Source organism: Seriola dumerili, unplaced genomic scaffold, assembly GCF_002260705.1.
Source record: "Seriola dumerili isolate Sdu_G_001 unplaced genomic scaffold, Sdu_1.0 BDQW01000219.1, whole genome shotgun sequence".
Lineage (NCBI taxonomy): Eukaryota > Metazoa > Chordata > Actinopteri > Carangiformes > Carangidae > Seriola > Seriola dumerili.
Window position 1 is genome coordinate 5,042,849 of NW_019174474.1, and position 24,488 is coordinate 5,067,336.

Below are 24,488 nucleotides of genomic sequence, written 5' to 3' on the forward strand. Positions count from 1 at the left end.
TAAGAGTATTTCTATTGTAGTTATCTTTGTTGTAGAAAGCTGTGTTCTATACCGAAGCATAGGAGCAAAAATTGTTGAGCAAAGGTTTTGAATGAAAAACATAGGCAACATGACTCTTATAACTTTCTCTATGAATTGCTGCTTTCTGGATCTTATTATCTTTTATTGCTGCTGAACATAGTCACCATTCATTCGCAATGATATTACTTTAGGGGATTATCAACTGTTAATCTACAGAGAAAATCTATTTATCTATAGCCACAGAGCCAAGCATCCATTGTACCAGTGTTTGGAAAACCCATAAGGTTGTTTGACACTCGCTGCTGTTCTGAAGGTATTTCCAAAATGTTCAAACTCTCTTGTAACAATCTGGATGAAAAAAATATTCTGTCCGCTGCATGACAAATACAAAAACAAGATTTTTATCACCCTTAAACACATGACATGCTTCATGTGTTTTCATCCAGATGGTTAGGAGGGGCTTTGACAATTATAAGCAAGTAAGTAAAGTAAGTAAAGTAGGTAAAGTATTAGGTTATTTTATTTAATTTCCGGGACAAACTGTTGTATAACTTTGTGACTTGAAACTAATGGTAATTCATGGGGCACACAAACTAATCTATGTAGAAGTAATATCAGTGCCCGTAGTTGACCATGAGTCCAGGTGTCCCAAATCCCAGCTGGACACCATAATGAATTACAGCCTGTCTTTAATGAATCATCACAAGAGATTATAAAGTCACAATTTGCTCCAGGCACTGAGGAGAGTTACAATAAATGTCCAAGTGTCATCAACATTAGCCTATTAGCATATGATGTAGTGTACAATAATTCTCAGAGAGAAATAAATCCACAGATTGTAAGAAAGGCAAAATCTGCAGTGTGACTTTTCTCTCTCCTTCTGTTACAATTTTTATGAACTCCACGGTTTTATTAATAACTGAATGCACCAGTAAATTCCAGAAAATGTGAGGCTGCTTTTGTGTGTGGCCCTTCTCCCATTCAAACAGCTGCTCTTGGCTCCAACTAGATGACCTCATTTCCCTGCTGCCTTGGGGCTTTTCTTCATATAGTGAAGAGGAGAGAGCTTCATTGTTGGCTGTTTTTTTTCTTTTTTTTTTTTCTTTTTTTTTTTTTAATTCCTCATGCACATAGAGCAGCAAAAGTCTGAATGAAGGTGCTCCTCGATGCCAAGGGATATATTTCATGGTGTGAGGCTGTTGTGCTTACACAAGATGAAATGTGTGTAAATATTAAGAAATGGACTGACGAAAGAGATGATTTGTGTGAAAGTGCAGTGTGTGTGTGTGTGTGTGTGTGTGTGTCTGTGAGGAGCGATGGCTTTTATCACTCATGGTGCTGTGCAATATTATTCATCCTATGCCCTGCAGCAGTGCATCCTTTATGGTTTCTTTTTGTCCCCTTTTCAACTCTGAACACTTTCATGAATGTAGAGTGTACACGACAGTCTGTGTTGGGCTTTTGATCGGAGGTCAGCTTGCGTGTGACTCCACTGGAGAAAAACATATTTCACCTCTTACAATAAAACAAAGGATGAAGCCTTCGATGAAACTGAGACCTTTAAACTTTCACATATGTAGACGCTAATTCAGTGGCTGCGCGAGAATGAAGGCCTTGCATGATGTTACCATGCAAAGCAAATGCCATTGGCCAGCAAGAACTACACCACGACTGTACGACCCTCATGAATTATACATTCAGTGTCGAGCTTTAAAACCACACGATCCATTGCCCACAGGAAGCATCAAGAACATGGCACTGTAGTTACATTTTTACATTTCGCCTGGAATCACAAGAACCGTGAGGTATACCAACATATTATTTCACAGAAGTACAAAGTGAAGAGTATGTCTTTCTGCTGTCACAATTGTATGTGAAAAATATCCAACTTCTCATTTGGTCGTCTATTACGCCAGTACTAACTGGTTTACAAAACCGCTCTTTTAGCAGAATGTTCTTGCATTACAGATACAGTCAGATTGACATGTCATTTCTCAGTGTGAGTAAAAACAACACGTAATAGATTTGCATTGGGTTGTATACCAGACTATTTCACACAGTAGCAAGTTGTTTCCCCTGGTCTTTCTGCTAAGCTACCTGCTGCTGGTTTCATACAGTATTGATTGTACAGACATGACAGTGGTATCAATGTCCTCATCTAACTCTCAGGAAGAAAACTGTATTTTCCAAAATGTCAAACTGTTCCTTTAACTATTTTACCATTCATATAAATAATACTGCTAAATATAATGATTTTCAAATAGTGACAATCACTACAAATAATAGCAATACATGCCAGAGAGTCCCAGAAATTCAAGGAGCTTCTAGGAGATAGGAAACCAAACACACACACACACACACACACACGTCATGGAGACAGAGTCAAAGCCTCATATTGATTCGTGATCATGACGAATTGTGAAACAGCGGAAGTGAAGCTCATTGCTCATGGACACACCCGCACAGTTTTCTACATAATCATCACCACATTGAAATAAGAAAGTAGTAAAATAATAGAAAAGTTTTCTACAAGTCTATGTCATATTCCAACAAATCAACTGCCATGCTACTGTTGATGTGATCAGTGTGCCTTAAGTTTGGACCAGGTCAATAAATCAACTTTTCTCATATCAAATCATGTTTACATGTCCAGCTCAGGCCTGTTTGATGGCACGCTCCTTGTTTCATTTGCAATATTGTTTTGTGGATAGGGACCATTATTCTCTGTGATAATTCCATCAAAGTAAGGTCATCCACCAACTGGGGCAGACTGCGTCACTGGTTTGGTTAAAAGGTCAAAACAGCAGAGTCTTAAAGGTTAACGTCCTGCAGCAAGAGAATAGAAGTGCGACCCCTCTGTTTTGTCCTCTTTTTAATCGTGCTTTACCATTTTATTTCATGCCACCGCCATTCAAACTTCTCTCTACATGATCGCCTACAGCTTGGTGGGGCAGGAGGACATGGTGTGGTTGTGCTGGAGAGGCCAGTTGCTCTCCATGGTTCTGAAACAAACATCTCTCTCTGTCTCTATCTGTCTCCGTCTATTGTTTATTCAAATTTGCGACCGTAGCTCAAGGGATTCAACACAACACTCACTAATAGTGCCCACAACCCTTCCCTACTCTGACTGTCAGTCTCTTTTTCTGTCCGACACACACACACACACACACACACACACACACACACACACACTGGTTCTTGTCAGAGGAGGAGCAACATCAACGTCGGGTTACTTTCTGCTTCTCTCTCTGCTCCAGTGTGTCGACAGAAGTGACAGGAACATGAACGAAACTGAAACAGCTCATCCATGTCATTCCCTGCAGACAAGGTAAGACAACATTTCTCTGTGGATTTCTACCAAACTGCTGCAGGTAAGGACACTTTTTCAGAAAATTACCCTGACTTAAAGATCACCGACTTTCGGGAGAAATTTTAATACCTTTTTGCTGAGGCACCAGTAAAGACAACTATATTTCGGCACATCTATAAAGCTTCTCATATCTTGAATTTCACACAAATCCCCTCAAGGTGTGAATTATTGTAACCATGTGAGTCTTTCTTCTGCTGTAAAATTTAAAAAAAAAAGCTTGATTGAAAAGATGTTAAAGTCAAATAAGAACAGTTGTGTGAGTCATGTACAAAACTGGACAGTATAAGAATTCAAATCAATATTATGGGAACATAAAAAATATTGATAAAAATGTCACTGCAAACTCAGACACACCAAAAGGGAGATTCCAGGAATATAATGTGATACATCAATATATTGATTGAAACTTTGCCCTCTACATGCTGTTTCAGCTTCCTGAGGAAATTTCTATTTATCGTAAAATAGAACTGGGTTTTATTGTTGTATTGTATTGTGGCTGCTCTGGAAATCTTTATCTTTATTTCTGTGCTGAGCTGAAAGGTCTCACTCAGCCACCAGCATCAGATCCCGACTCTGGATTCCCCAGTCTCCCTGCTCCCGAGGAATCCCCCTGGTTACACTGTGTTTGTGTTTAAGAGGGAAATTAGATTTGAAACAGACAGCTCCTCCCTGAAAACTGTAGGCCTACAAGATGAAATCAAGTTATGTTTGTTAATCTTTTATCATTAACTCTTCCCTACTCATGTCCCCTGAGATGGACTTCCTTAGCCCTTTTTATTTTTATTATTTACATCTTTCCCTGCTTTGTGAGTTATCTCCTCTGTGCCTCATCATTTTAGTTTTATTTTTTAGTCCTCTCCACCCTGGTTATTTGTGCCTTTTTTTTTTCTGGCTCCACTGCAGCACAGACATTGTGGTTTTCTCTTCTCTCTGTTACACTGCTGTGTGAGGCCAAAGCTCAGGTTCATGTGAAATTTCCCACTCTTCAGAATCAGGACACACTCCTCTGAAATCACTTACTTACACTTCTCACAGTAACTTGTGCAATAATATCAGGAAATTTGACATTTTTTGAAAATGTCAAACAAAGCCTCAAACTAAGTGTGTGTGCTGCACTTTTCAAAGTAATTTTATCTCATATGGATAGACATTGTATGTTTTGTGCTTTGCAGTTGCTGGTTGAGTTGAAGTCCCATCTGTACAAACATCAAAAAATGATGAGATTTCCAGTCCGAAGTTTGGCCTGAAAAGGCATAGTAAACAATAAAATACATTTATGAGATAAAAATCTATTTTGCAATTAAAAAGGAAACCACTTTGAAGCCTGTAGTTGTTAAATCCTTCTTTTGATGCAACTGTGTACTCTGTGTAATGTCCGCAATCACAGATGTGTTTTCACTTCCTCTTCTCTCTGCAAACAAGCCCCTTGTTTCACTGTCTCATCTGCAGCTAACTACTGACTCTGTAGCCGACTGTCGTATCGTCCATGATATCAAAGACAGTACAGAGTTTTTAAAGCAGAGCTGACCCTGCCAGATGAGTAACACTATATCCTAGAAGCATATTACCGGTACAGCTGTTGCAGGCAGCATCTGCTGGATCTAATTACCATGTCTCTGTGCCTGTCAAAGAAATACTGTTTGCCTCCATGACTCTGTCCAGTAGCCCTGAACAACAACAAGGGAGGTCCAGTAATGTGGGTCTTATTAGAGTGTGAATGGAGGGAAGAGGTGAAGACGGACTCGTGAGCAGGCAGCGATCCCCTCTCACCAGCCATCACATCCTATGGCTTATTAGACAGCTTGTTAATATACGTGGTGCTAATTTACTTGGGAAACTAGTAGGATTTGATACTAACCTCAGTGTCCTGATAGCTTTTAACAACCCATCTTTTGGAGAATGTGAGGTTGGCAGTAAAGTCATTTAAACAGCCACATGCAGCTAAATAGACCTGACCCTCTATGTGTCCATAAATGTCTTACAATAATAATGGTGGACAGTAAGTAAGCAGAATTACATTCACCCAAAGGATGCATTTAAATACAGCTGTACTTGAGTATTTCTACTTCATATGAGGAAAATATTGCCCCTTTTATGCCACTACACTGTGTACCACTGTGTACCACTGTGGTTACTAGTTACTTGACATTTTAAGAGTACTCCACTGATGTAGCATGCGCTCCTAAAACCCATGATGAAGTATCAAAGTCGATGCAGTAGAACCACAGATATCATCTTTTTCCCCCCTGAGCATATTCCTGGTGCCTACATTACCCACAATGCAACACGATTGCAGACAATTTGGTCAGAGATGCAGGTGTGTCTCGCTAGTCGTGGCTGATGAAGCCTCGAGATGCTAGCCTCAAGCAGAGATGAGGACTGGGCTGCAGAGGTGTGGTGAACATGTCTTTTAAGTTGAAGTTTTTATATAAAAAACATATGATCAGTTTAGAATATGATGCATTGTTATAGATTAAATCACATAAAAGCAAAGTACAATTAGGCCCTGATCAAGCTACAACACTGAAATACTTAATACACTTTAAATGAGTACTTTGACTTTTGATACTTAAGTACATGTTCCTGATAATATTTCTGTAATTTTGTTTTACTTTTTACTTGAATATTCTTTACTGTGTAGCATTTCTACTTTTACAAGGGCTTAGAGTCCTCCACCACTGCTTGGAAGACATTGCATTGATTTACATTAATTCTTTATACTGCTTCATAGCTTTCTGCAACCCTAAACCTAACTTTAACCTAAAACTGATTGTAATCTACCTCCCTCCCAAAATTGAGGCCTGAGTCCCCTCATTGTTGTCATGTGAACAGACTCTCATCCACACCACATGATTAATGCAAGTACACTTCACCTAAATCCTGATTCTTAGATTAGCCCAAATCTTAAATATATATATATACATATACATGTATGTGTGTGTGTGTGTCTACTCTAAACAAACAGAAGAATCACAGGCTGTTGAGGCTAGGTCGCTAACGCACACACACATCAGCTCTTTTTTTCATCTGTGACAGAAAAGCCCCAAAATGGGTCTTTGATGAGTAAGTGATAGAGTTAGAGATGCTGTAATGAAGTTTCATTTCGCTGTAAGAGCAGGAAGGAAACATCTCTCAGGTACAGTATGATGTTATCGTGGAGTCTAATGGAGTCACTTACAGGATTTCAGCAGTATGCAACAACCCCCTGGTCTCATCTAAGTGTCTTTACATTGATTTTCTGATCAGAATACATCAGATAATCACATTGTTATGCTGTGTACATACTGTAGGTCTATTCCTGATGTTTCTTGTTCTTTAACATAATGGTAACGGTAATGATACTTTGCCTTAATTGTGATGTTTTGCGGTTAACTTGAATGCGTGGGGCCATTTTGAATACACAAGCCATTATAAATACAAAAGAACAGGTATCTGCATATGCATGTCATATGTTGTTTAGCAGATGCTTTTATCCAAAGCACCTAACAGCACCATGAGTGCCTGGATTTTTTTTTTTTGCGTGGGTGGCCCCAGTGGAAATCCTTCTGTACACTCATTGAAACAGTGGGTGTACAGACTTCTTTTTCTCACTCAGAGAGCTGAAATTACTCTGCAGATAATCTTTCTTTAGCCTCGGAGAATCTGTCCTGTTTTGACATTAAAACCACAGCTTCTATAGAGGTTTATACAGGCAAGCACACAATAGCACAAATGGACACATGAATGGACACTCACACACATTCAGTAAATGAAAATCCAGTTTTCAAACCACGCAACACCAATTTCATATCCATATGTTTTAGGAAATGACTTCTATAACCGCAGGATCAAAATAAGAACTTGACATCTTTGATTTGGCCTATCACACAGATTAAATGATCTCAAGGAGCATTTTGTGACTTTCAAGGCTTTCAAGACTCTCTGGAGGTGTGGCTGGCCTCTTTACATGGTCCCGGTCAACCTGTCAGGTCAGATTTGATCAGCATTAAGATTTCCAGGTCAGTTAACATGTAAGATAACACCCACTGTGCAGATTTACATATAAACTCCAAACCAGTTCCAACGTGTTATTCCTGATATGAGCATGTGCTGTATATTTCTAAACACAGCTGCCACAGCCTTTATTTACTCACCTGTCCATCCTTCACACCTGGGCCAAGCCGCAAGCTCAGAAACACTCAAACACCTGCCACCTGCTTACACACTCAAAGTTACGCATGATTTTGCATCTGTCACTGTGTGGGCAGATAAACGCACACACAGACGCAAAGATGTTGCATCAACATCAGAAGTATATGAAAATAGCTGTAAAGAAGCTGATTCTTTCGCAATCCTTTTCATTACAATGTACTGTACAGATGTGACCCGAGCCTGAAGCATCTGTGAGAAGGATATCCGAGAGGAGCCAGGATGGAGGCTCCGAATTCATCCCACACCACCAACATCAGCAGTGTTGATAACGCCAGCCTCTTCTCTGGGAGTCCGTACACGACTGTGGAGATAGTGCTCATCATCCTGGTGGCTGGATCTCTGAGTCTGATCACTGTCATTGGAAACATTCTGGTCATGCTCTCCATAAAGGTTCGGGTTTTTTTTCGTTTTGATCATTCGTGATTAATGAGTGTGTTTCAAGCATCCATCTCTGGACACCCTGAAAAGCACACCCAGACTTAGAGATAAGAATACAACATGTGCAACCCTGCGCAGAGGGTTAATCTAATAGAAATGAGAAAACACACATCACATTTTGCAAAAAAGATTAGCATCTGACAGCCTGCTCCATGTTGTTTCTCTAAAGGTAAACAGGAACCTGCAGACCGTCAACAACTACTTCCTGTTCAGCCTGGCTTGTGCAGACCTCATTATTGGCGTCTGCTCCATGAACCTCTACACTGTCTACATTGTGATTGGCTACTGGCCTTTGGGAGCAGTGGTGTGTGACCTGTGGTTGGCTGTCGATTATGTTGTCAGCAACGCCTCAGTCATGAACCTGCTCATCATTAGTTTTGACCGTTACTTCTGTGTCACCAAACCACTCAGCTACCCAGCACGCCGCAGCACCAAGATGGCGGGTCTGATGATCGCGGCGGCCTGGGTCTTGTCCTTCATCCTGTGGGCTCCAGCCATTTTGTTCTGGCAATTCATTGTGGGCGGGAGAACTGTGCCGTCAGGTGAGTGCTACATCCAGTTCTTCTCCAACCCAGCGGTGACGTTTGGGACAGCCATAGCAGCTTTTTACCTGCCCGTGGCCATCATGATCCACCTGTACTGGCGCATCTCCAAGGCCAGCCGCAGCCGCATGAGGAGGGACAGCAGGAAGACATCAGGCACGAGTATCGGAGAAGGCCCCTCTCACAGCCAGGAGGACGGATGTGGGAGCCAGAACAACTGCATCGCGACAAGAGAAGCTCAGGAGGAGGCTGGAGATGGGAAGGATAAGGAAATGTTGCAGCGGCCAAATGGAGACAGCCCCTGCAAGGAAGAAGGAACTGACCAGTTGGACTCGGACAGCATTCACGCCTCAACATCTAAAGACACAGCTGCTGCACCTGCATCATCACAGAAATCATCAAATGGCGGGAGAAAGACCAATCAAACACAGCCACCTTCCCCGGAGAACTCAGCCGCTGACAGGCAAAGTCTGGTCACAAGGACACTGTTTAAGGTAAATCTGATAAATGCACATGTTTGAACATCAAACACCACAAATGATCAATCACAAATTTCACTTGATTTCCAGCTTTAAATATTTTAGGCCCCCCGTAGCGTAGCTCTTGGTGAGTTGGTCAGTCGACGACTAAAATATTTTAACTACTGAATGGATTGCAGTTAAGTTTTCATTCATGTTTCCCAGAGAAGAATCCAGTGAGTCTGGTGGTTTTAGTTTTTCAGGCCAAAACTTTAGGCTACTGTTCACTGTTTCAGTTTTACAGCTGGTTTCAGTCAAAATGCTCTAAAACCACCAGAGCTCAGCACCAGATGATAGACAGACACGGTTAGCGACTAGCTGGTGAACACAGTGGAGCATGTAGCTAAGGAGTTGGCAGAGACTAAAACAAGGCTAAAAAGAGAGAATAATAGATTCACATTTGCATGTGGACAGAAACATGACTCCAGAAGAATTATAATGTTGCTCAATTTGCCGGATGTGTAAACAGATAATTGTTTTCTTACACCATGTTTTCCACAGCAACTTCATAAGGTGATAGAAAAGTTTAGAGCGAGCCCCCACTGCCTCCAAGTGGCCAGAAATTTTTTTTTTTAAAATAATAAATAAAAGAGTCCACTTCTTCTACTCTCCTTTTCCAGGTAACAAAGCAGAACGCTGTGGCAAAGTGGAAAAAGAGGGGCATTTCCTCCAGGGAGAAAAAGGTGACGCGCACCATCATGGCCATCCTGGTTGCTTTTGTTGCCACATGGACGCCGTACAATGTGATGGTCCTGATCAACACCTTCTGTTCCATCTGCATCCCGAACTCCCTCTGGACCATTGGCTACTGGCTCTGCTACATCAACAGCACCATCAACCCGGCTTGCTACGCCCTCTGCAACGCCACCTTCAAAAACACCTTCAAGCACCTGCTTCTGTGCCAGTACAAGAACATACGCACGGCACGATGAGGGGCCAAATACTGACTCAAGTCTGTGATGGAGTCAAAGTAATGTGATAAAGAGAATATTGGAGTGAACACATTGTTGAAATATAGACTAGATGTGTTCTTATTGTGTACTTACTCCATTTTGTTTTCAACTTACTACACCACTGCCAATGAAAATAAAACTGTTTTAAATTTATAATAATACTTAACTTTTAATGATTTCAAAAACAGACCTGGTATTGTATTATGATGCTCTGGACAATGTGTTCTGGTGGGAATGAGGTTTATTGTAAAAAAACAAAAAAAAAGTCCATTTGACTACCTTGACAGGATGTTTCCCTCTTTGCTCCTTCTACATGAGCTTTTGCAGTACGTTGTTGAATATGCAACCTGTTTTTACCCCAGCATTAAAAGTGTGGTTAATGTGATAAAATTGTAGGTCTACAATGAAAAAGAAGATGAACTGCATTATTGATATACACCGTATTATTGCTATGTTATTGCATAAAGTAACACTGAGCTGTGAAACAGAAAAAATGAAAATCAATCAAACCGAAAAATCGGTTTCAACTAAGAAAGAAAAATAAGTATCAGCAAATGCAATCTGATGCTTGTGCATGATTGTGTGTGTGTGTGTGTGTGTGCGCGCGTGTGTGTCTGCACGTTGTAAATTTACTCAGTCATATAATAACATCTGTAATCCATGTTGTTGTGAAATGAGCCTAAGTGTAAGATTTGTCCATATCTTCTTGTCTTTCTTCACATATTAACACATTTTCTCTAAATAAAAGACTTCATGTCAGGACATTTCGTTTGGTATCAGTTTTCATTGTCAGAAACCGTCTCATATGTGCTCAGGATTAATCTGGTAAAATAGACGTTCAGAGTCTCTTATGTAACCACAGTCCTAAACAAGAATAAAGATGCTTCACAGCAGAGACATCAAAGATTCAGTTTTTTTTTTAAAACACTAAGAACATATATGACATACACTGCTGTGGATGCGCCTGTAGTTTCCCTCCACAGTCAAAAGACAGGCAGGTCAGGTGGACACAATTTTCTTAAATATTAGCCTAAAAATTAACCATTTAAAGGGACCTAGTGAAAACCTCACGTCAGGGACATTTTTATACCGCTCCCAATTTAACACCAGAGGCTGAAATTCCTGCACTGAATAGAAATGAGTATCAGAGAAAGATTTGGCCAGAGAGAGAGAGAGAGAGAGAGAGAGAGAGAGAGAGAGAGAGGGAGGATTGGACAGTATCTCTTTCCCATGCTCCTCCCTTGGGACCGGGTGTCATGAACCTCTCCTGGTTCCCGTCAGACACAGAAACAGAGAGGAACCAAACTGAAATCATCCCACAGTCTTTGCTCTGAGAGAGAAAAGTAAAGACTGTGGAACTGTTGCACCCTCTAGTGGAAGATAAAGCAAATCTATTGATACTCCTGCACCTGAACGCTCACTGGAAGAAACCTGCAAACTTTAACTAAGTGTGTTTGCACTGTTACAACATCAGTTGCAACATTTGTGAAATACTTGTTGTGTGTGTAACACTGTGAAGGAGAACTTTTCAAAAACTGACTGCAAGAGCAGATCCGCTATCACACACATGGAAATGCATCCAATCACATAAACCAACAAATGCTGGTTTTATAATGGCTACAGCAGTTAAACAAACCAAGAGGATATCCGTCCTTTTGGTACAAACTTCTCTTTTTGCTACTGTACACCCAGTATGACGGGAAAACACTGTCCAGTGACAACGTGACTACATTTTCACACAAAACAAGGATTTACACATTTTCAGTGTACATATGGGCACCTGAATGTTGTTTCAAGACAGATTTGAAAGAATCTCACAGTTTTTTATCATGCACTCAGATAACCATGCTCAAATCCATAGCATTGTTTATTTCTAGCCTGAAAACTACATCTGTCTATTTGAGGGCACAGCAGTTCTGCCTATAACTGCGGTGTGAATAATGATATAGTTGTGCATACTAGCAGCAGCCATTCTGCTTGGCACACTTGTCTTTTAGCCTGGCATCATACTTGTGAGGGGGGGGCTGGTTGGTCACCATCGGGCCACTATTTTCTGTAAACATGTCACCATGCCTGTTTGTTTATAATGTCACCCTTGGTTTGTGTTGCATTCATGTCTTTGTTATCCAGTGTTATCAAAGACAACACAAAAACAAGAAGTGGCTCCACAAGTCTAAATACATTAAGTGCTTCTTTTTGGTATAAACAGGAGAAACTTCCAGTACCAGAGACTGTTTTGGGGTCCACACTGACGTCTACAAACATGGCACTTCAGCAGCAGGAGTTACATTCCTACATTTCCAGGTTACATTTCCCACTGAGGCAGAGCACAGTGCTCACATCAGTGTTTACCCTGTACACACTACATCCATGACTAATTACCCATTTTACATTTAGTCAAAGTAACCCAAGAACTGCTGCTGTTTAGAGTAAACACATGCACATATCAGATGTATGTGGGCAGCATATGGCTGAACTGTCACCTGAGCAGGAATCTAATTCACTTCATTGCTGGCTGCCAGAGGAATCATGGCAGAGGAGAAGGACCAGACAGTGTCCTGGGAGCACCTGCCACTACCTGATGATTATCCCGAACCACATATGGAGGACGGATCTGTGCTGAATGGAGGGGTAGAGGGGGATGCGTCTGGTACAACAGAGGAAAGCACCAAAGATCAGGGAGCAAAATGCAGCCCGAACCTGCTGCAGATGCTAAAAGCAGCAGAGAGCAGGTGCACTCCTCAGGGTCGGGACAGAGACGAGGCAGAGGCTTCTGGGACAGGAGAGCTGGTTACTGAAGCTCTGAAGACCGACATGGTGAGCAAGGACACTCTTACTGATGCCACAGGCAGCGTGAACCTGCATATACTCAGGCTGTTAATGATTTTAGTTGCAATGCGCAGGCCTCTAGCAATGAATGACCAGCACACCCACACACCCATTTTGTCTCTCTGAAAGAGACTGAAAGGGGAACTCTGTTTTCAAGTCTGTTTTCAGGTCTTGGGGAGCGCTGCTCCATATGTGGAAAAAACAAGGTGTATAAAGTCTTTTGTGGTTTTGGTCAGAGCTGCGAATTTGATATTGCCCTAAATGATGTCACTTGAGTCACTGTTGGTTGGCTCTGAAGAAAAAAAGAAAAAACAACCATATCTCCAAATGAGGGATTTAAGTCGAGTTACATTGTGGGTAATGTAGGCACCAGTTTTTAACACGAAAGAAGAATGTTTGGGGAAAAAAACCCCACAATATATCTGGTTCTGCTGTATATATTTTGGTCCTTTTTAAACTGTCCATCATGAGTCTAACAATGTTATAGGAGTACAATGCTACCTTAACAATAACAGTGATCAGTATCACATTTCATTTAAGTTTCTAGGAGACAGATTGAAAATAGAATGATCAACATCATAAAATTGACTTCCTCAGCCCAAACTAAGATAACCCGGATGACACCACTATGACATTATCTGTGGTCTTTTTTATCTGACTTTACAAAGCCACCTCTAGAGCCACAAAGACATTATGCAACTGTTTTTTACAGGCTGTGTGGTACTTTCCATGATGGGATGGGTAAACTGACCAACATGTGTAAAATCAGTGTGGTGCCCTTTAAGAGTGTCATTGCAGAGCTGCGTGGTCATTTAGCGGACAGCAAACAGTAAACTCCAGCTCCATTGTCTGATTTATGAAGAGAAACCTAAGCTGCCCTGTGTCCCTGAACGCAGCAACAAGGCTTCTTCTTCTGTCGCTATAGGGCCCTCTTCTTTTCTCTCACTAACAAATGAATGTATGGTCATGTAAGTACATCTCTCTGCTGTCTGTTGAATGCATACCCTGAGAGCAGAGTGCACTTTACTGTACACATTAATCCGTGGCCTCCAGTGAAACTTGACTGAGCTTATCTTTCCTCACAACTCTCTTACGTCTTTCCATCTCTAACCTGTCTCTCTTCTCTATATTTTCCCAGAATTCCCCTCTGTAAGTCTCACAAAGACTCTATTTATTTCCACTTTCCTCTCTCTGTCCTCTCTCCACCTGTCACCTGGGCCTGTTGGACGAGGGTGTGGCATAAAGCACCACTGTGTGAACTCTGCATTCAGTGAAACTGCATCAGCTTGCAGCTCTGCAGGGTTGTTGAGGGTCACTGTGGGAGCGCTCTGCCAGCATGAAGAAAGTATACAGTCTAGTGAACATAACTAAAGCCAAGGACCAGGAGGCAGTGCAGTCCATCTGTATCAAGGTATCATTGCATTTGCTTTGTTATGCTCTATGTTTTTCTTTTGAAGGGCAGTGAGTCAGGTCTTCTTCAGGAATAACTTGACAAACAAACTTAACTTAACAAACTTGAAAAATAATCCTTTATGCTTGCTTTTTTTTAAGTATATTTTTTGGGCTTTTTATGCCTTTATTTGATAGTGCAGTAGAGAGAGACAGGAAATGGGGAGGCAGAGAGAGGGGGAATGACATGCAGCAGGGGCCGTCCGATGCAGGACTTGAACCGGGGCCAATTGCAGCGAGGACTGTAGCCTCTACACATGGGGTGCCTGCTTAGACCACTACGCCACTCGACGCCCCATGCTTGCTTTTTTTTAAACTATGTCAACTGTGAATTTTCTTGTCTTCTCTGAGAGCAGAGAAGAAATGTAAGAGAGGGAATGCACCATTTGGAATGTTTCAAGCAAATCAATGCACAAATGGTCTCCCAAAAGATTGTTTTTTTTCACAGAAACTTTGAAATAATTATTGGCTTTCATTGCACTCCCAGTAGCAACTTCAGTAGTTGGCCTAAATTCAAACTTATTTTCTGATCCCTGTAAGAGACAGTTTTGTGACCATTAAGTTAACATTCACACTGCTCCCAGTCACACCTTAATGTCTTTTTGTGTTGAAGATTAAGCAGCTGCTTGAGTAACTGCCAGCTGCACTCAAAAAAATGGCATTCAAGTGATCATTACTCCGAGTGAAAACAGTTAAATTTTACACCAGTTTGCCTTTGGAGAGGCACCAGTGCATGAAAATATTGTTTTATTTGAACTCCAGGCGTGTTGATATTACTTTTTTATTTGCTCTTTTTTTTTTTACTTACATTGAGGATTTATTTTATACAGATTACATCAACAAGTTCAACAAAGTTAATTGATTTAGATTTTTACTTGCCAAAAGAAAGTGACTTGAAACAACTGTCAGCCAATCTAAGTGAAGCATGTTGTGCTCCTTTATGTTTTAAATCAGGAGGATTATAAGGAAAACAAAACTGTGATTTATTCATATGAAACATGTTGATGATGAAGTGAAGGTGTATGTATGTGTGACTGGGGATCTCCGTTGCAACTGACTGTCAGTGTCTTAAACCCTATAGGCCACCAGGATGCCCCTTTGTGATGGTGATAAGATAATAAATCATCTAACTCAAGTCAGAGGAAAACAAAGTGCTGAAAAAACCACAGGGATCCTCACTTCACATATTCACAGGTCTCAGGTTTAATTGCTCCTAACGAGGATTTGAGGGCTCAGTTTGAGCAGCAGCATCACATGAAAGATGCCACACTTAATCTTTACTGATACTGATGCCTCTCCCCACTTACTGTACTAATGCAAGTGTAATGAATGTCATTAGCTATGAGTAGAAAGCTTACTGCAAGAGTTATTTCTGAAAAACCTGGAAATGTCAGACGACAGTTTCAGTTCGAGTTGTGGGATAAACGTCTAATAACGGATTTGTTACTGCATTTGAGTTTTAATTCAAACCTTGTTGAAACTGGAACAAGGTCAACTTGTTATCTTCTTCTTATTTTTTCCATGTCACTCAGCCCTAGCTTTGCATTTTTGCCACCCTGAATCCATCTGTATTCTAAAACTGACTTCGCTTTTTCAGTGCACTTACATATGAACTGACAACTGAGGAAAGACTCATGATGACCTTTTGTAGAGGTCACAATACAGCAGAGGGGTAGAAGAGAGGACCAACAGACAGCACCTACACTTTGCATCTCTTTAAGGGTTACTCCACCAAATACATGTACCATTGCACTTTCATAAAGCTGGGGCAATGGACCAAAATGGTCAAAATCTGTGCAGCATACTGACTGACTACTCCCAGGTATCAGTCAAACTACCAAAAAATCCTACACTGATCCCACATTTCCTTAAATGCAATTCAATAGAATCTTTCATTATTCCTAACTAGTAAATCCCACATCTTTCAAACTACATGCCCAAGTTTGTAAATAAAGCTTTGTGTTACAATTTGTCTCAGAGCCCAGGCTGCAACAACTCCCTGATGACATCGCCATGATCACTAGGGTGATTTTCTTTTGACAAATTTCATCCAGAACCACAGGAGGATTGTACAACTGTTTTCACCAACTGGGTAGTGCTCCCTGTGAGTAAACCCACATTTATATGTAAAATCAGTGGAGTGCCCCTTTAATTAAATGCATTTAAGATTTGATCCAACGGTGTGTATGCGTACAGGAGTATGTTTGATCTGCAGTACACTGCAGCTCCGTGCACAAACTCACAGCCCTAGAGCTTCAAACACTCATGTGTATTTTTTGGAGGTGTGGTCAGTGTGGGGGTGTTTCTGGGTTGGTGGGTGTGATCACGTAAGGAATAAGCCCTCAGTAAGCTTGTGGTGCATGGGTTTTTTTTTTTTTTTTTTTTTTTTTTTGCAGCTCAGGCTCAGGCAGCAGAGTCAGATTTAGCTGCCAGGAAGCAAACATGGCCAAGTGGGATTCGTGTGGCAGCAGCCCAGCCTTCAGACAGCCACACTGGACGGTGAGACAGCAACAGATACAGAGATGAGTCAGGACACGAACAGGCACTAGACAGTATGTGTGACAGTGACAGGCTGTGAAAGAGATGCTGGCAGTTTACAAGGAACTGCTGTGATGTGCGGTGCTTATGTGTAAATTTGGCATCATTATGTCTGCATCAGGTCTGTCTGTTTCAAGCTTGACTTTGATGAGACTCTATGCCTGTGACCTGCCTCTTCCTCATCTCGTCTATTTTGTGCATTTGTGTCTCCACAGCAAATACAGTTCACCGACCAGAAGCAGGAATTCAACAAACGTCCTACCAAGACAGGTCGTCGCTCTCTGTCTCGGTCCATCTCACAGTCGTCGACAGATAGCTACAGTTCAGGTAAGGAAACATGCAAACGCACACTCTTAAGTCTGATCACATGTCTTTGATATTTAAACTGAAGTGGTTATGGTCCCAGCAGCACGAGAACTACAGGCACTGAGGATTAGCCTCGGTGCTTTCTCCTTCAGCTAAACCTTAATTAAAAGGAAAAGTCTTCAGAAGAATTAAGTCTCTTTAATTTGGTCCTAATCGGCTCTGTGAGCCTTACTCCAACATGTCAGTCACTGCCAGAGTTTATGCAGACTTCAAAGAGTCAGATAAAAGACCCACCTAGTTGAAGGCTGACTCCAAAAATGGTATCAGAAACAACAAAACAAGAGCCAATTCATATCTGTAAAGCTTTCCAACAAATCACGTGTCTCTCTATTGCTTTAACCATGTTTGTTCGCGGATATTATATCAGCTGATTTATTTTATACACAATGCCTAATTTCTGTGTTGCAGTGTGCAGTGACAGCTCTGAGGATGAGTCTTCTCCTAAAGACAAGCTTCAGAAGACCTCCAAGGGCCTCTCTGACTTCTGCATCAAAAACATCAAGCAGGCTGATTTTGGGCGCAGGGAAATAGAAATGGCACAGCAAGGTAAAACCTCTGTCCTCAAACTTCTGTTTATTGTCTTCACAACTGATAAATGTATATGATTTATGTAGCATACATCTCGAGACACTGTAGAAGAAAAGTAACACACGAGAAGAAGAGATAAAATGAGAACATTAAGTGATACATATAAGACGTATTCATTCATGATGTCTGTCCTCATGCTGATTGTCACTTGGTCACTGTCTGTGACACTTAGAAATGCCAGCACTGATGGTCCTGAGGAAACGAGCTAGTGGGGAGAAACCTCTGGCTGGAGCCAAAGTGGTGGGCTGTACCCACATCACTGCACAGACAGCGGTCAGTTCAACACACACAATCAAACTAAAAAGCACCGACAGTGGTTTAGTGAGTGCAACAGACACAGCCTGGCTGTGTCTGATTATTTAAGACAAAGATAAAGTTCTTATCAGAGTGTTGAAGTGGGAGGTAATTAATGGATGGTAATTTTTACATTTTTCTGCACTTCATTAATCTTTTCTTATCTGTATTACAAATAATAGAATAACATTTTCAGAAGTTTCACATACATCCTGTTGACTCTGAATGTGTTGGTCTCCTGCAGGTGTTGATTGAGACTCTGTGTGTGTTGGGGGCTCAGTGTCGCTGGGCAGCATGTAACATCTTCTCCACTCAGAATGCTGTTGCTGCGGCTCTGGCTGAAGGAGGTAAAACCAGCTGTGTACCAGCTCATCCTCCTCCATCTTTTTTGTCCTTCTGTACTTTCTTTTTTGACCTTGACATGCTCTTTATCTTTCATTCCCTCCAAGGCATCTCAGTGTTTGCGTGGAGAGGAGAATCGGAGGACGACTTCTGGTGGTGCATTGACCGATGTGTTGGTGCTGAGAGCTGGCAGCCCAACATGGTATTGTAAAGTATATCAAACAATAACACCACTGTGCAACTATTTTTTTTATCAGAAAGACTGTTCAATCAAAAATTGAATTAAACTTTTGATCAAATTTTTACCCAAGGCGTAAACTATTCTATTTGAGACATAAGTTTAATGGCATTTGACTGGTGGTGCTTGATACGTCTAAAGTAAAGTAAAAATCAAGACTGTAAATAAAGATGGACGTAGTCTCCGTGACGTCATCCATAGGTTTCTGAGAGCAGTATGGAATCTCAGAGAAGGCTCCCTCTTGGCAGTGCATGACTGAAATCTCAGCAATTCAAACTGAAACTATTGACTGTCCTTTTATAATATATTCTATTATGTTTGGGTGAACTGTGAACTTTAGTTTGACCACCACGTCATTGTGTTTAAGAGTCACAGCTACAAGAACTGTGGTGATGGAGAGTGTATCTGTCTTTATCACTCTTATAAGATTCTGGATGATGGAGGTGACCTGACCCACTGGATCTATAAGAAGTACCCGAGCCTATTCAAGAAGATGAAAGGCATCGTGGAGGAAAGTGTCACTGGCGTCTATCGGTCGGTTTCACACAAAACTCCGATCTTTCTACAAATGCTATACAAATGATTCTCCAGCTCACATGTGTCTCTCTCGACTCTTGTTTCAGGTTGTACCAGCTGTCCAAGGCAGGCAGGCTGTGTGTCCCTGCCATGAATGTTAACGACTCGGTGACCAAGCAGAAATTTGACAACCTCTACTGCTGCAAGGAGTCCATACTGGACGGGTGATGAACCATGTTGTGATGGTACACAAGTAAAAACATTTATGCAGCACAGAGCAGTGACCTGACCGTGCTGAACTCTTCTTTCAGGTTGAAACGGACCACTGATGTCATGTTTGGAGGAAAGCAGGTGGTGGTGTGCGGATATGGTGAGGTCAGTAAAAAGTGCTTCGGTGAAACATGTGTCTTTAAAAAAGAGAGATTCAACTTAAGCAACTCTACCAACCTCTTTTCTTTCTCCTTGTAGGTCGGCAAAGGTTGCTGCGCTGCCTTGAAAGCGTTGGGTGCTGTTGTGTACGTCACAGAGGCGGATCCCATTTGTGCCCTTCAGGCCTGGTATGAGTGGAAGAAGCTTGTATCAGCACATGTGTTTAGTGTGTTCTCCTCCTCCCAGAAGCTCATTGTAAAAATCTGAACTCCATTCTCTCATCCCCTGCTCCTCTTAGCATGGACGGCTTCAGAGTGATTAACCTGAGTGAGGTGGTCAGACAGGTGGATGTGGTCATCACCTGCACAGGTAACTGCTGTCCTTCTAACAATGAATTGTCTTATTGAGAATGAGAGACCAAATTATTGTTTGTTTCAATTGGATTTAATTTAATTTTTTATTTCTCTGCAGGCAATAAAAACGTGGTGGGGAGGGAACATATGGACAGAATGAAGAACGGCTGCATACTGTGCAACATGGGACACTCCAACACTGAGATAGATATGGTGTGGTGTTGTGTGTGTGTGTGTGTATATGTGTGTGTGTCTGCATGTTGCTTATGTGTGTACAGACCTCTATATGTGTATGCTTGTGTGTGTAAAATATAGACTCTTGCTTGTTAGGTGAGTCTGCGGACTGCAGACCTGAGGTGGGAGCGTGTGAGGCCTCAGGTGGACCATGTTATCTGGCCTGACGGCAAGAGAATTGTCCTGCTGGCTGAGGTGATGATGCTGTTATTATTGTTAATATCATTACTATTATTATACCCCGCTACCAAGGGATAATGTACAGAAACACATTTACTGTTAAATGTAGCCCTGAAGAGACTCATGCTGCTCTATTGACTGGCTCTCTGCACATTATCCTGTTTAATACACAGCTACTTAAAAAACACATTCATCACTTGAGGTGAAATATTGAATTTAGATTATTACAAGTCAAGCGCAAGCTACAGAAACTATTTTCAATGCTGATGGTGTGGATATTCTACCGGGAAGAGCTGCTAGGTGTTAGGAATCAAGGTGCACAGACTGTGTTGTAAATACTTATTGTTTAAATCTTTTGTTTTTAGCATTTTAATTTGAAACAAATGGATGCAAAGAATTTGGACAGTTTACATTTATTATATATTTGGCCTATTATAGGGAGCTACCTTATACGCTAATGTACCTGCTAAATTAAAAGAGTTATTGTTATCAAGATTGATAACAATAATTAGATCTGAAGTCTTTACTTGAATACTTAAGTAACAACCAGTTTAATAAAAATATGCTAGATATTTCAGGTAGCGTTTAGTGTCATCAGTGATGATTGATGAATACTTTCAAATAAGCACCAAAACCTTATTGCTGGGAGGATGAAATGTGATCTAAATGAGCGTGAGTGTTACTCACAACATTAGCGATGGCTCTGCTCTGTTCATGTGTGCGAGGGGAGACAGAACAGTGTCTTTTGTTGAAATCTGTTTCACCCTCAAACAGTGTTTCCCATATTGTTGCCCTGTGTGGTTGAAGGGGTTACCGCTGAGGAGCTGAGCAGCAGGAAGAGATTTACCTGAACATTGTTAAACTGGCTCAGGTGTGCATCAGGAGAGACAGAGGGATACCAACACTCAAACTTTATTGTACATAATTATTTGACATAAGACACATTCAGATGTCCGTAGATTATGATCAGTGGCTGCTGTCACATTATTATGTCAGTATGTCATTTCAGTTTTTGATTTTTCTCTTAGGGCCGTTTGCTGAATCTGAGCTGCTCCACAGTGCCGTCATTTGTCCTCTCCATCACCGCTGCAACTCAGGTATGGTGATATGTTAAGTGTCAGTACCCCTGCTATTTTGAGACTGGTCACCTTTACTTGTGTTAACAGAGACTTTGACTGTTGTGTTTCAGGCACTGGCTCTCATAGAGCTGTACAACGCTCCGGAGGGACGATACAAACAGGACGTCTACCTGCTGCCAAAGAAAATGGGCAAGTCCTCTGCTTAAATACCCTAAAATAAACATTACCTTTATTGTTCTCCTGATCAATACAGTCAAAAGGTAGATTTTAAAATGATAAAGCCTAAAAGTCTAAATTTTCAGATGAATATGTGGCCAGTCTTCACCTGTCGACGTTTGATGCTCACCTCACAGAGCTGAATGATGATCAGGCCAAGTACCTGGGCATCAGCAAACACGGTCCCTTCAAACCCAACTACTACAGGTGAAGACACTTGACACTGTTCTCACACACAAACGATACGCACATCTGACTTTTTCTATTTAACAAAACGCAATTCTTCAAATAGGTATTAACTTCTGGATGTAGCGCTGAAGGACAGAAGCTCCTCAGATGTGATGTTGTGGATTTTATTTTGGAAAAACCTCTGACGCCCTCTACAGTCTGAATATCACTGAGACAGCAGATGATGACTCATGTTCACTTCTTTGTCTGTGTATGTGCGGTTGTACGTGTGGAATGTAATCACAGCTATTTCTGAGTTGACTGAAATATGGAAAGAAAAACAAAGTGCTGAATGTTTTAATTTTTCACTCTTCTGCTTGATAAAACAACACCATTTATTCCCTGGAGCAGCAATCACGTGTAGACTACAAGTTGCAGCACAGTTCATCTGCTGTCTCATGCCCTTGATTTAAATCTAACATTGCCACTTTTACTTAGTAACCTAAACTGAAGTCTACCAACAGCCCATTGAAAATTTGAACAGATGTACTTCACAATCAGATATTTGACGTATAAATCCCACATAGTGAGCTGATGACCTGCAGAGACAGTGCTGCTGCTGTTCTGAGGCACAGTTGAGGCAACAGTGGACCATGAACATAAAGTAAGGCTAGAACATATTGTCATTGAATTAACGCTCTAAAAGATAATTGTACTAGAGTCTCAAGATATAATAAAAAGAACAGTTTTGCTCTTTTTCAAAGTGTTTCTGTCTCATAATTTTAATATGACAAAAATAAGAAGGCATTTTAAATTTGGAAAATGTTACAGTATTTTTGTTTGTTTGGTGTCAGACTCACACTCACACTTATACAACCACACAACCCTGTACATACAGATGTATCCCTAGTTTCCCATTAAACAAAGACTAATGGCAAAGCTCACCAGCTGGGCCTGCTTGTTGATGTGACATTTTTTACCCACTAGGGGGCGTAAGAGATTTATTATTGACTTTAGGTGATACTAGCAATAGTCATACTTTCTATAAAAGGCCTCAGTGCTTCTATCCTTCTATCCTGAATCAACTCGCACCTACTTGTGAGGACACTTGTTGACACAATGTATTCCCTTACCCCTTACCCCGTACCCAAACCCTAACCCTCACAAATAAATGCCTATTTTAACCTGAACCCTCAAACAGTCATTTAGAGTTGATGGATGATGGTTTTAAACTGTAGTTTGTCCACTCACAGAGATAGACAGAAATACAGACACACACACACACACACACACACACACACACACATCACAGTCTTTTTGCTGAGCACTGAGATAAAAGCTAAATCCAGTGGCAAGTGGACAGAGTCTGGGTCTGTTAATCTGTTAATTAGGAGATAGATAATGAAATTTATCATCTATTTGTGTGGGGTCCTCTACATACAAACATAACATTGTCTTCTTTATGATGACACATGTTCAGAGCTTTGGTAAGAAATATGACTTTTAATAGTGAGTGTAGAGTTGTTAACAGTATCCACATACCGCCCATGTCCAAAATACTGTTAAATTCATCATAATATACTTATTATTATAAAGCCATTCCTCATTATTCTGATGTGCAATGGACAAATTAAAGAAAAATATGTGACACATAATTATGATGGATGATACTGGAGAAATTTGTGGCAAAGACCCTGTCTCTGTGACTGTTGTGGTGGAGATGTGCTATAAGACTTGGTTGACAATGTATTTAACCAGTTTAAATATTTTTTAAAGGTAATGTAATCTATCTAATAAAATAATTTGATAAATATTAGTTTCTTTCATATCATAATGTCATATCTTTATTTCAGTGCCTTACCGTCTCAAGCATTACATTGAAAATTCCTTTCAATACTAATTCAGGAAGTGCTGGAGCAATTTAAAGTAGTGTTTTGTTTTCGTATCAGTTCACAAATATCTTCTGACACTAACAGTAGCTTTACTCGCAGAATGAGCAGTCAGCATTAGTTTTGGTTCCTGCTAGACGCTACGTAATTAACCCTGTTCCACGAAAATCCAGCTGGTCATATAACAATCATTATCTGTTTTCCTCAATTGTTGCATCCTGTCTATCTCTGATCATGAAGTACTAAAAATACCCCCCTGTTCCTGGATTACTGTAATCCAGCGCCTACCTGTGTTCATGTGTGTGTGTGTGTGTGTGTGTGCCAAGACATGGCCTGGCTGAAGATCCCTACTGAAAAGTACACTGTGTTTCTCTGGGACTACAGACTAAAGGTGAGTCACTAATGCTAATGCAACCAGTCTCTCTTCCTCCTCCTCCTTCCTCTCTCATATTAGTTTTCTAATTTACCTCAATCGTCTCATTCCTTGACTCTTTCTTCACTGCACTAACAATAACTGAATCAGCTCACCAATAAATTATCAGTGTTTGAAGCTCATTTTTCACCAGAAGAGTTGGCGGTCTGTTTCACTTCTAGGTCACTTTTCATCACCTCTCTGAAGCAGTTGTCTGTATTGTGAACTAATCCCACACGAATTGACAAACACCATGCTGTTGAGATTAGTGTGAAATATCTTTAATGCAACGGACAAGTAACACAACAACGTACAGTGCAAAGGAACAGTTGAGACAATAGCAATTAAACAGCCATTAGTGTAAGAGATTAATGAGGAGATCCATTAACTTCCAC

At 40.9% G+C, this 24,488-nt stretch overlaps 2 protein-coding genes across 6 annotated transcripts; both read left to right on the forward strand.

Moving 5' to 3' along the window:
- Positions 1-7,801: 7,801 nt before the first annotated feature.
- LOC111228487 (muscarinic acetylcholine receptor M2-like) lies at positions 7,802-10,012 on the forward strand. Its single transcript, XM_022754389.1, has 3 exons — positions 7,802-7,972; positions 8,190-9,056; positions 9,701-10,012. The coding sequence occupies exons 1-3, from the start codon at positions 7,802-7,804 to the stop codon at positions 10,010-10,012; spliced, it is 1,350 nt and encodes a 449-aa protein (XP_022610110.1).
- A 2,528-nt stretch (positions 10,013-12,540) lies between these two features.
- On the forward strand, positions 12,541-22,550 carry LOC111228485 (S-adenosylhomocysteine hydrolase-like protein 1). 5 transcript variants are annotated; one of them, XM_022754382.1, is made up of 17 exons: positions 12,541-12,850; positions 17,065-17,176; positions 17,624-17,761; positions 17,976-18,076; positions 18,342-18,444; positions 18,547-18,641; positions 19,105-19,211; positions 19,301-19,417; positions 19,505-19,568; positions 19,662-19,750; positions 19,861-19,931; positions 20,034-20,128; positions 20,246-20,344; positions 21,358-21,426; positions 21,519-21,597; positions 21,711-21,831; positions 21,917-22,550. In XM_022754382.1, the coding sequence occupies exons 1-17, from the start codon at positions 12,563-12,565 to the stop codon at positions 21,921-21,923; spliced, it is 1,755 nt and encodes a 584-aa protein (XP_022610103.1). In that variant the 5' UTR covers positions 12,541-12,562; the 3' UTR covers positions 21,924-22,550. The 5 variants fall into 5 exon arrangements, with proteins under 5 accessions (XP_022610103.1, XP_022610104.1, XP_022610105.1 ...); XM_022754384.1 differs by lacking the exon at positions 12,541-12,850 and adding an exon at positions 14,154-14,273; XM_022754386.1 differs by lacking the exon at positions 12,541-12,850 and adding an exon at positions 16,755-16,810.
- The last annotated feature ends 1,938 nt before the right edge of the window (positions 22,551-24,488 follow it).